Source organism: Lithobates pipiens, unplaced genomic scaffold, assembly GCF_037356315.1.
Source record: "Lithobates pipiens isolate NorthernLeopardFrog02 unplaced genomic scaffold, aLitPip1_a1.2 Scaffold_198, whole genome shotgun sequence".
In the NCBI taxonomy this organism is placed as follows: Eukaryota; Metazoa; Chordata; class Amphibia; order Anura; family Ranidae; genus Lithobates; species Lithobates pipiens.
The window spans coordinates 141,520-154,110 of record NW_027507769.1 but is presented as its reverse complement, the minus strand read 5'-3'; the positions used below and the strand labels follow the sequence as shown (position 1 = coordinate 154,110).

Below are 12,591 nucleotides of genomic sequence, written 5' to 3'. Positions count from 1 at the left end.
AAGCCTATCCTGCCTCCATCTAACAACTGCTCTACTTTCTCTATGAGCTTACCCCCCCACAGCTATTATCCTTTTGTAGAACTTGACCCTCCCTCCTAGATTGGAAGCTCTAACGAGCCGGGCCCTCTGATTCCCCCTCGATTGAATTGTATTGTATTGTAATGTCTACCCTAATGTTGTAAAGCGCTGCGTAAACTGCCGGCACTATACAAATCCTGTATAATAATAAATTTCCCTGCTAGGACTCGTCACATCAACATCTCCCTGGATCATCGATATCCTTACACCAGTACCAATCTCACCGAGAAACACAATTCACAGGTCGCTGTGCAAGAATATAATATAAAAAAGGAGTCCCGTTCATAGGTCACACCAAAAAAATCCCAAAACGTCACGACTGCACAGCATCCTGAAACGGTCTCCTCCCCTAAATACTTTCTGACCCTCCCAATTCCTGCAGATGACGTCGCTCTGACGAAACGCGTAGGGCGTGGCCAAGGACGTGCACCTTCACATTGGGAAACAGGCAGCAACGCCGGCAAAGCCGACACAAATGCGGATTGATTTTAACAAACATTCAGGAGCAGAGCCTAGAGAAAAGCAGCACAGTGGCTTATACTGTGGTCGCTCGGCTAACCCACTTGAGGGTTTTCTCTCTGGTCAGCGCAATTATATTTCCCTAACACTGAGTGGCGCACCGGAGAGGAATTTTCCTAATCTTCCTGCACTAGTCACCTTATCCTAATCCTTTTTGGCTTTAAAGACTGTATGCGTTTTTCAGCTGAGTGATGCGATTTGGAAAAAAATTCTTTTGGACATTGAAAGATTTTCTCTTGCTATTTATATGAGCACTTTGGATTGTTAATTCTGGAACTTATGGTTATAGAATATTACCTTCAGACCACTAACATTTTGGATTGTGGCTTATATATACATTTCCTTACATATGTTTTTATCCATTTCTTTTTTATATTTGATACATTCACTATTGTTTGTTGCACATGTGTAATTTTGGGCTGCACATTGTCGGTAGACATGTGCAAAAGGAAAAAATTTGTTTAGTTTCGTTTCGTTTTAATTAGTTAATTCATTAATTTCGTTTAGTTATATTCGTTAACTTCCTTAAATTAGTTTTCGGATTTCGTTTAGTTTTCTACCGAATTCGAAAAATCTGCCACATTCGAAAATATTTCAACGAAATTCGAAAATATTTCTACTGGATTCGAAATGATTTCAACATGATTTGACATTTTTTCAACCACATTCGAAAATATTTTGTGACCCGACTTTAGGGCCATGTATCTCGGGGTCACTTGGTACTAGAAACTCCAAATATGGATATGTTGTAGTGCTAGTACTATTGTGTTTGCATACCAAATTTGGGGTTTCTAGCTATAAATCGGGTCGCAAAATGTCATTCTCTGCTCTAATAACTAATAACATTTTGCAACCCGATCTTGGGGCCACATATCTCGGGGTCACTTATAGCTAGAAACCCCAAATTTGGTATGCAAACACAATAATACTAGCAATACAACATATCCAAATTTGAAGTGTCTAGCACCAAGTGACCCCGAGATACATGGCCCTAAAGTCGGGTCACAAAATATTTTCGAATGCGGTTGAAATCATTTCGAATCATGTCGAATTCATTCGTTATATTTCTTTCGTATTCGTTGTAATTTGTTATTTTTTTATTCGGACATTCGGATGCATCCGAATGTCCGAAAGATGCAAAATTCGGCCGAATTTCGATTCGTTACAAAACGAATTGCACAAGCCTAATTGTCGGGCACGTTATAATATATATACATTAACACGAAGTTCTAAGAGTTACACTTATAGACATTCGGTAAAGACCACCGTAAGGTGGACACCAGAAGACCACGTAATTTATTTTGGTTTATGCTATTTATTATATAAGTTTTTTGGGTCAATAAATACAATAAATAAATACATATAGGCTAGATAATAGCAATATTGTATAGATCACATAAAATCAACACATTTATTTTTTGCACGTTAGGAAGGGTTTTAGCGCCAAAGCTCAATTTATTTTCTACCTCCCAATTCCTCGCTGCTCGTCCAGTGATAAAAAAGAAGTAAAAAAATCGACCTCTCATTCAGGTCAGCTCCTCAAAAATCATCATCCCTACTACAAAATTCTACGAAGGCGCAGGAACTGGCCTAGGGGAAACACCTCCAACTGTGTGCCCAGGATGGCCAGAATCTGCTCCTAGAAGGTTATTGGCCGATAAATTGGCGATTACTGCCTCCATCCCAGCCCTTCAATGCAACGTCTAATCAGCAGAACGCTCATTCATCGGTCAGTGAACCGGAGGACTCAAACAAATTATCATTTAAATAAAACAAAAAATCCTCAAATCTCCCTAAAACAACGGAAGTTGTCTATGTAGCGTCTGAAAAACTCCATGTGTGGGCGGAATGGGTTATTAGTACCAAAAATTCCCCCCCCCCCCCACCTCCACCAACCCATGTATAGAGAGAGTGGAACACCTGACTCCCATGGCCACCCCACACCTTTTAGATAAAAGTCTCCATCAAAAGAAAAAAAAAGAAGTTGTGAGCGAGGAAATATTCCAAGCTCTCCAAAATGAACACTATGGACACCGGAGTACATCCCAGATCGATCCAAAAAGACCCAGAGGGTGGAATGGAGGAATGCCGGACACTGGACACATCACATGTCATCCACCCCTCACTCTCCGTCCACCGGAAGTCCAGACAGAGGACCAGTAAATGTTTTGTATCCCAGAAGTAACTGGGGAGCTTAACTGCCAAAGGCCAGAAATCAATCCACTGTCCCAGTCTTCCTTCAGAGACCCGATGCCCCCCACTATGGGCCTGCTCACAAGGGGACTCCGCCCCAAGGGTAGATGGTAAGAAAAAACCAGGGATCACCGGTGCACCAGGAATGAACTCCCCCTCCTGTTCAGACAATATACCTAAAATAACGCCCTTTTGAACAAGTGTAGGGAGGATCTAGATTCTGTAGCTGGGACTTTGAGTCTCCTACAGGGAGCCTGACCAGAGAGTCGTCCCAAAGCTACCCATTCATAAACGTCCACATCCTGGACCACAACCACACCTTTATCTGAACGTTTGACAACGATCAAGCGATCTTCACTCAATTGTTTAATGATCATCTTTCACCGGCGCTCAGGATCACCAATACCCTACACCAGTATTACCAGTATCCCTACACCAATATCAATCACACTGAGAACTCCTCCCTGTCTGGACTTGTCACATCAATATCTGCCTGGATCACCAATATCCTATACTAGTACTCCCCACACCAGTGATGGTGAACCTTGGCACCCCAGATGTTTTGGAACTACATTTCCCATGATGCTTCACTACACTACAGAGTACCTGAGCATCATGGGAAATGTAGTTCCAAAACATCTGGGGTGCCGAGGTTCGCCATTGCTGCCCTACACCAATATCAATCACAGTGAGAACTAAAGCCCCACCTGGACTCATCAGGTCAACATCTGCTTGGATCCCCAATACCCTAACACCATCAGTATCCCATCCCCCCTCCTAGCACAACCCGCCTATCCCCCTCCTTATACAACCCCCCCCCCCCACCCCACATTCCCTCTCCTGGCACAATTCTCTCCCCATCCCCTAGTCTAGTAAAACCCTCCCACCCTCCCCCCTAATGCAATGCCCCCCCTCCCCAGCAAAATTCACCCCATTCCCCCCTCCTAAAACAAACCCCCCCCCCCCAGCCTCCCCTACCAGCACAAGTCTGCCCCATGGCTGTCATGACATCATTGCATTTAATGTTTTAACATTTACGATACATAATAGGTGAGCAATCAGTAGGTTGTGAGTAAAAGACCCTATGTGTGTTTTATGTTATAGTCAAAATAGTATTATTTCATATTTTCTTTTGATCCTAGTGTGGCCCTTGAGGATTCTTTGCACCTGAAATTCTTAACCCCCGGTGCCCATATAACAGGGCTGGATTGTGCCTTTTCCTTGTGGGGCGCCCCCCGTGATTACTTCAGACACTTCTGGAAGGTATGGGTAGGACAGTGGTTCTGTTTATTACGCTCCCCTCACCGTGCGAATTTGGGCCAAGGATTGCGCTGTCCATTGTCCCTCCACACTAGGCAATGCAGACAATCAAGGGAAGGATGTTATTATGCATCTTGAACGTCTGTGGTAACGCGTCCGGGGAGGCTAGATTGGCGTGTGTGTGGACATACCCCCCGAGCGTCCTCGTCACCATGACACTATATGCTGGGGGGGGAGGGGGCAGAGGTTTTCTTGCCTGAGTGACGCTGTGGCGTCTGCTACTTTTGGGCAGACCTGAGTTGTTCACCACGCCCCCTGGGTGTCCGTCGCTGCACACTGGGGGCAGGCATGTAATTAATAAGACAGGAGGATTATATATACACATGACATCTAGACTTAGCCCCCCCGAGATACGCTGAAGAAGTCCCACCCATTAGGGACGAAACGCGTGCGGACGGGAAGGCCCTGACGTCATTGCAGCCACCTTTCAAACTTTTATCATGAGATGCTGTGTTATGAAATGAGCTCCATTATCCTAAGCTCTGGGGTTTCAGTGCTTTTCTAGGATTTTAATCGAATAAAAGGGCTTATCCACCACACACACACGAGAGGGCGTTGTCATCCGAGGCTGGATTGTTGGAACATCGTAGAGATAGGATCTCACTCTTCGATGAATGTCTGCAAGACCCATTAGTTCAGGGAGGTCCATGAAGTGAGGCGAGGGGCCTGTACCAATGGGGGTGGAAGCTCGGCTACGGACGCACATAAATCATTACTACGGTACTGAGGACTCGTCTGCTGGCGTCTCGCTCTACGATGATCTGGCTTTTTAAACCATTCGTTGGGACTATCCATATATTATAGAGTTAATGGACATTTCATATGAAAGCTTTTTAGAATGATTGTTTTATTATCTTTAAGCGCTGCACTGTTTTTTACTCCAATTCCTCCCCATCCCCCAGTCTAATACAACAACCCCCTCTAAGCACAATTCTCCCCCCATCCCCTAGTTTAGCAAAACCCCCCACCCATAGTGTCCCCACTACAATTCCCCCCTCCCTCCCTGAAACTAACAGGTGGGGTAGAGAGCCGGGAGGAGGTACAGGCTGTGCTCACCCCCCCCCCCCCATAGTGTCCCCACTACAATTCCCCCCTCCCTCCCTGAAACTAACAGGCGGGGTAGAGAGCCGGGAGGAGGTACAGGCTGTGCTCACCCCCCCCCCACCCCCCATAGTGTCCCCACTACAATTCCCCCCTCCCTCCCTGAAACTAACAGGCGAGGTAGAGAGCCGGGAGGAGGTACAGGCTGTGCTCACCCCCCCCCCATAGTGTCCCCACTACAATTCACCCCTCCCTCCCTGAAACTAACAGGCGAGGTAGAGAGCCGGGAGGAGGTACAGGCTGTGCTCACCCCCCCCCCCCCCCATAGTGTCCCCACTACAATTCCCCCCTCCCTCCCTGAAACTAACAGGTGGGGTAGAGAGCCAGGAGGAGGTACAGGCTGTGCTCACCCCCCCCCCCATCGTGTCCCCACTACAATTCCCCCCTCCCTCCCTGAAACTAACAGGTGGGGTAGAGAGCCGGGAGGAGGTGCAGGCTGTGCTCACCCCCCCCCCCCCCCCACCGCCTCCAGTCTGTATACAGGAGATGACACAGCCATACATCAGTATACAGAGGTAGTGGGGGAGGAGGAGGAGGAGGTCACCAATGATCGGTGAGAAGAGGAAGAGAGGAGGGGGGTCACCTTTGTTTGGGGTACAATCCGCTCTCAGGGGCGCACACACACTGCAGACACACATTACTGGGGAAGGAGACAGAGAAAAGATTTTCCATCGTTTATTTGAATCGTAAACTGGCTGGACAGAGAGAAATGACATCACAGTGACAGGAATGACAACAATCAGGATTGGCTGGCTGAACGCGGAGGCAGAATTCTCCCTTCTCGGTCCAGACAGAAGTTATAGGATTTGGGGTGATCCAGAGCGGCTTCAATCTTCTCCGTCAGATTCTCCGGGGTGATGAAAGTCCTGGAAAGTTCCTGTAAGTAGGAAAGAGCAGAGAGGAGTTTATGGGGGGGCATTGAAGAAGTTGGTGTGCGATTTTTTGGGGGGGGGGGAGGAGTGACACTAAGGAGGTTGGTGTGTGAGATTGGGGGGGGGGGCGACTTGTGGGGGTCTAGGCCACGTATCACAGCCCTCTGGTTCCTCACATAAATGGGACAATGGAGGACAGAGATTGGGAGTTGGTGGTGAAGCCAGACGGCTGATAGGAATGAGGGGTTTTGGGGTACACGGCTGATAGGAATGAGGGTTTTTTTGGGGGACACGGCAGGACACCGGGACTTGAAGACCACTTGGGTTATGTTTCCACCTTCATGTGAATGGACACAGTGAGGATTCCTCATCAAAGCAACACCCCTCCCCCCCCCCCAGCCAAGTCTCACTTTGCAGCCACCAATGAGGACCCTGAAGGGCTTCATATTCATAAATCACTTGACTGGTCCTAAAGCTCTGCACCCCCGAAACACACCCACCACCCCAAAAACAAAACAGGGGGAACCCCATTACAAAGTCACTTGCCGGATATTCTGCCAAAACCTGACGTCCGTTGTGGTGAGTACATCTACCAGGTAGAAGTGTGAAGGAAGCAGAAGCTGGACCCAGAAAAACCCAGCAACCCGCAGACACTCCCGGCGGAACGCGCCAGTGGAAACCCGCAGACACTCCCGGCGGAACGCGCCAGTTAACCCGCAGACACTCCCGGCGGAACGCGCCAGGTAACCCGCAGACACTCCCGATGGAACGCGCCAGGTAACGTTTACTATACCAAATAAGGTTGGTTGGCATGGACCATAGGGTGAGGACTTGGATTGAAAACTGGCTACAAGGGTGAGTTCAGAGGGGGGTGATAAATGGGGAGTACTCGGAATGGTCGGGGGAGGGTAGTGGGGTCCCCCAGGGTTCTGTGCTGGGACCAATCCTATTTAATTTGTACATAGATGACCTGGAGGAGGGGGATGGGGGAAACAGTCCAATCTCTGTATTTGTGGACAATACGAAGCTAAGCAGGGCAATAACTTCTCCGCAGGATGTGGAAACTTTACAAGAAGATCTGAACAAATGAATGGGGGGAGGGGCAACTACATGACAAATGAGGTTCTATGTAGAAAAATGTAAAATAATGAATTTGGGTGACAAAAATGTGAATACAATCTATAGACTGGGGGGAGGGGAACCTCTGGGGGGAGGGGAACCTCTGTATTTTTTCCAACCTCACCTACTACATAACTATATGTAAGGGGGGGTTCCTGTAGTAGGAAAGAGCAGAGAGGAGTTACAGAGGTGGGATCGGTGTTCTGTAGGAGAAGTGGGTGGGGTTACAGAGGTGGGATCGGTGTTCTGTAGGAGAAGTGGGTGGGGTTACAGAGGTGGGATCGGTGTTCTGTAGAAGTGGGTGGGGTTACAGAGGTGGGATCGGTGTTCTGTAGGAGAAGTGGGTGGGGTTACAGAGGTGGGATCGGTGTTCTGTAGGAGAAGTGGGTGGAGTTACAGAGGTGGGATCGGTGTTCTGTAGGAGAAGTGGGTGGGGTTACAGAGGTGGGATCGGTGTTCTGTAGGAGAAGTGGGTGGGGTTACAGAGGTGGGATCGGTGTTCTGTAGGAGAAGTGGGTGGGGTTACAGAGGTGGGATCGGTGTTCTGTAGGAGAAGTGGGTGGGGTTACAGAGGTGGGATCGGTGTTCTGTAGGAGAAGTGGGTGGGGTTACAGAGGTGGGATCGGTGTTCTGTAGGAGAAGTGGGTGGGGTTACAGAGGTGGGATCGGTGTTCTGTAGGAGAAGTGGGTGGGGTTACAGAGGTGGGATCGGTGTTCTGTAGGAGAAGTGGGTGGGGTTACAGAGGTGGGATCAGGAATTTACCTGCAGCCTCTCCACCTCCTCCCCCTTTTCCTGATTGCTCAGCAGCGCCTCCTCCTGGTGGAGTCGGTTTATTTCCGCTCTCTGTAGTTGTGAAGCTTTCTCCTCCAGCTTCAGACGTTCCAACCTGCGGGAGACATAGGAGGGGAGAAATGACCGATCACATGACTAGCTATACAGAGAGGACCAATCAAGGAGAGATCGCTGGAGAGAAGCTCCACCTCCTGACCCCCCCCCCCCCCCACACAGTAAGTCATGAGTATAAGGCTCCATGCACACTGAAGCTCAAAAAAGCTATTTCTGGACGCCAGATTTCTGGCAGAAAACGCTGGTTGAAAAACCTGCTTTTAACAGCGTTTTATACTAGCGTTTATGAGCGTTAATGAGCGTTTTACAGCGTAAGCGTTAATGGGCGTTTTTTATAAAAATACACAGAGGACACTCCAAAAATCCCACAATGCATTGAAAAATAGAATGCCGAACACTAATGAACGAGCGTTAATGAGCGTTAATGAGCGTTTGTCGTTTTTTGCCGCTGAAAAACGGCACTTTGAACGCGAATTTCTGGCGTTCAGAAAAAAGCCCATAAACTCCACTGCTCATTAAAGCTGAAAAACGTCCATGTGTGCATGGACACATAGGCTAACATAGAGTGGAGTTTATAGGCTTTTACAAAAAACGCCCAAACTCCAATAAACTGCAGTTTATCAGCTTCAGTGTGCATGGAGCCTTAATAAATAAAGTGAAGTTGTACACATGGAAGTGGTGGAAAGTATCTAGAAGATTCCGTATGAAATAAACGTTCATCCAGAAGGAGCAGAATGAGAACTTGGGGGGGGGGGGATCATTTCATCCCATAAAAGTATAATCAACGTCTTTAAAGCCCCTCTGGCATGCCACCAGCCCACCAACCCCCTTCCAGGAACGGGCCGCCAGCCCACCAACCCCCGTCCAGGAACGGGCCGCCAGCCCACCAACCCCCGTCCAGGAACGGGCCGCCAGCCCACCAACCCCCGTCCAGGAACGGGCCGCCAGCCCACCAACCCCCGTCCAGGAACGGGCCACCAGCCCACCAACCCCCTTCCAGGAACGGGCCGCCAGCCCACCAACCCCCTTCCAGGAACGGGCCGCCAGCCCACCAACCCCCGTCCAGGAACGGGCCGCCAGCCCACCAACCCCCGTCCAGGAACGGGCCGCCAGCCCACCAACCCCCGTCCAGGAACGGGCCGCCAGCCCACCAACCCCCGTCCAGGAACGGGCCGCCAGCCCACCAACCCCCTTCCAGGAACGGGCCGCCAGCCCACCAACCCCCTTCCAGGAACGGGCCGCCAGCCCACCAACCCCCGTCCAGGAACGGGCCGCCAGCCCACCAACCCCCGTCCAGGAACGGGCCGCCAGCCCACCAACCCCCGTCCAGGAACGGGCCGCCAGCCCACCAACCCCCGTCCAGGAACGGGCCGCCAGCCCACCAACCCCCGTCCAGGAACGGGCCGCCAGCCCACCAACCCCCGTCCAGGAACGGGCCGCCAGCCCACCAACCCCCTTCCAGGAACGGGCCGCCAGCCCACCAACCCCCTTCCAGGAACGGGCCGCCAGCCCACCAACCCCCGTCCAGGAACGGGCCGCCAGCCCACCAACCCCCGTCCAGGAACGGGCCGCCAGCCCACCAACCCCCGTCCAGGAACGGGCCGCCAGCCCACCAACCCCCGTCCAGGAACGGGCCGCCAGCCCACCAACCCCCGTCCAGGAACGGGCCGCCAGCCCACCAACCCCCGTCCAGGAACGGGCCACCAGCCCACCAACCCCCTTCCAGGAACGGGCCGCCAGCCCACCAACCCCCTTCCAGGAACGGGCCGCCAGCCCACCAACCCCCTTCCAGGAACGGGCCGCCAGCCCACCAACCCCCTTCCAGGAACGGGCCGCCAGCCCACCAACCCCCTTCCAGGAACGGGCCGCCAGCCCACCAACCCCCGTCCAGGAACGGGCCGCCAGCCCACCAACCCCCGTCCAGGAACGGGCCGCCAGCCCACCAACCCCCGTCCAGGAACGGGCCGCCAGCCCACCAACCCCCGTCCAGGAACGGGCCGCCAGCCCACCAACCCCCGTCCAGGAACGGGCCGCCAGCCCACCAACCCCCGTCCAGGAACGGGCCGCCAGCCCACCAACCCCCGTCCAGGAACGGGCCACCAGCCCACCAACCCCCTTCCAGGAACGGGCCGCCAGCCCACCAACCCCCGTCCAGGAACGGGCCGCCAGCCCACCAACCCCCGTCCAGGAACGGGCCGCCAGCCCACCAACCCCCGTCCAGGAACGGGCCGCCAGCCCACCAACCCCCTTCCAGGAACGGGCCGCCAGCCCACCAACCCCCGTCCAGGAACGGGCCGCCAGCCCACCAACCCCCGTCCAGGAACGGGCCGCCAGCCCACCAATCCCCTTCCAGGAACGGGCCACCAGCCCACCAATCCCCTTCCAGGAACGGGCCACCAGCCCACCAATCCCCTTCCAGGAACGGGCCACCAGCCCACCAACCCCCTTCCAGGAACGGGCCACCAGCCCACCAACCCCCTTCCAGGAACGGGCCACCAGCCCACCAATCTCCTTCCAGGAACGGGCCACCAGCCCACCAATCCCCTTCCAGGAACGGGCCGCCAGCCCACCAACCCCCTTCCAGGAACGGGCCGCCAGCCCACCAACCCCCTTCCAGGAACGGGCCGGAAGAAGAAGACGAAGAAGACGACGAATCGGTGGGATCTCCCCGATTTGATAAACCATCACATATCCGTGAGAACACCGTGCCTTATTCTGGGATGGGGAGAACATTCCTAGGAATCCTTTACAAGGTGATAAACTCATTGGTCCTCCTCTTACCTGACAATGATGGCCTGACAGAAACCCTCACCCAACCGTACCCCGACAATCACCCAACCGTACCCCGACAATCACCCAACCGTACCCCAACAATCACCCAACCGTACCCCGACAATCACCCACTGCACGAGGTACAAGATGGAGCCCACAACTGGAGCCTTTCCCCTGCAGTGCCCCCTAGTGCCAGAAATACATATTTCTCTTGTTTGAGAACTGCATTGAGAAGTACGGTGTTACTTGAACTGTATTCCAGGATGTCTTCATCTGAGAGAACGTGTAATCTTTAAAAGACTTTAAAGTCTCAGAAATCTTCCATCAAAGTGAAGTTCCACCCATTTAAAAGTCAACAGCTACAAAAAAAAGGGCATCTGCTGATTAAATACTCAGACACTCACCTGTCTCAGTCCAGCGGTGCGTGCGCAGGAAGCCTCGCACCTCTCTGCAGTGCCGGCATTCTAACTGTGGGCGCCTGGCTGTGGCCACTTTACGGCCTTCATGTTCTAAGGTGTGAATGGCGGGTCTTCCATTATTTATCATTGTAAAGAACATATTCCACACTTTGCTAACCCCTCCCCATCTCCTGGCCACACCCCTCCTGAAAAGTGATCCGGTCTCCCAACCACAGTTCCAGAAAACGATACGGTCCCCTGACTGCACTCACCTTCTGAGAAGAGCCTTCTTGTTCTCCTCCAGGTTCCAGGCCATGAGGGCGTCATGCTCCTCCCTTTCCTGCTGATGTCGCTGTTCAGCCAAAGACCCGGCTTGCAGCTCATATTGTTGTTGTAACAATTCTCTCTTGAACTGCGACCTGGAGAACCAGACAAGACCGAAATCAGTGGAAGTAACCCCTCCCCCAAACACTCCAACCCCAACTATCCCCCCCCCCCCCCGACTGTCCCTGCCCCCAAACACTCCCATCCCCCGACTCTCCTCTCCCCCAAACACTCCCGACTATCCCGCCCCCCCAAACACTCCCACCCCAACCATCCCCACCCCCCAAACACTCCCCCACCCAACTATCCCTGCCCCCAAACACTCCCCCACCCGACTATCCCTGCCCCCAAACACTCCCATCCCCGACTCTCCTCTCCCCCAAACACTCCCGACTATCCCGCCCCCCAAACACTCCCACCCCAACTATCCCCACCCCGACTATCCCTGCCCCAAAACACTCCCACCCCCCGACTCTCCTCTCCCCCAAACACTCCCCCACCCCGACTATCCCCTGCCTCAAACACCCGACTACCCCGGCCCCCCAGACACTCCCCCACCCCAACTATCCCCGCCCCCAACTCTCCCCTCCCATCCCAACTATCCCCTCCCCCCCCCCCCCCCCCCAACAACTCCCACCCCGAATATCCCTGCCCTCAAACACTCCCATCCCCCCGACTCTCCTCTCCCCCAAACAATCCAGACTATCCCTACCCCGACTATCCCCGCCCCCAAACGCTCCCATCCCCCGACTCTCCTCTCCCCCAAACAGTTCCCCACCCCGACTATCCCTACCCCCAACTCTCCCCTCCCATCTCCTCCCCAAACACTCCCACCCCGACTATCCCCTCCCCCCCCAAACACCCCCACACACTGCCCCCACCCCCAACTCTACGCTCCCCCAACCTTTATCTATCAGCACTTCCTCCCTCCAAGACCTCCATCCCAAACTTACCCCACCCAACCCTTTATCTATTTACCCCTCATCCATCGCCAACTATCTTCACCCTTAACCTTCATCCATCTGCTCCTCCTTCCCCAAACACCTCC

General features: G+C 52.8%; 1 protein-coding gene across 1 annotated transcript in view; it reads right to left on the bottom strand.

Annotated features, from left to right (window-relative positions):
* Positions 1-5,870: 5,870 nt before the first annotated feature.
* MRPS26 (mitochondrial ribosomal protein S26) overlaps positions 5,871-12,591 on the bottom strand; it is a 38,326-nt gene continuing 31,605 nt past the window's right edge. The window contains exons 3-5 of the mRNA XM_077493997.1: positions 11,492-11,638; positions 7,966-8,089; positions 5,871-6,088 (exon numbers count right to left, since the gene is read on the bottom strand). Coding sequence (XP_077350123.1) covers positions 5,951-6,088; positions 7,966-8,089; positions 11,492-11,638 — 409 coding nt within the window. The 3' untranslated portion in view covers positions 5,871-5,950. The remainder of the gene's footprint in view (positions 6,089-7,965; positions 8,090-11,491; positions 11,639-12,591) is intronic.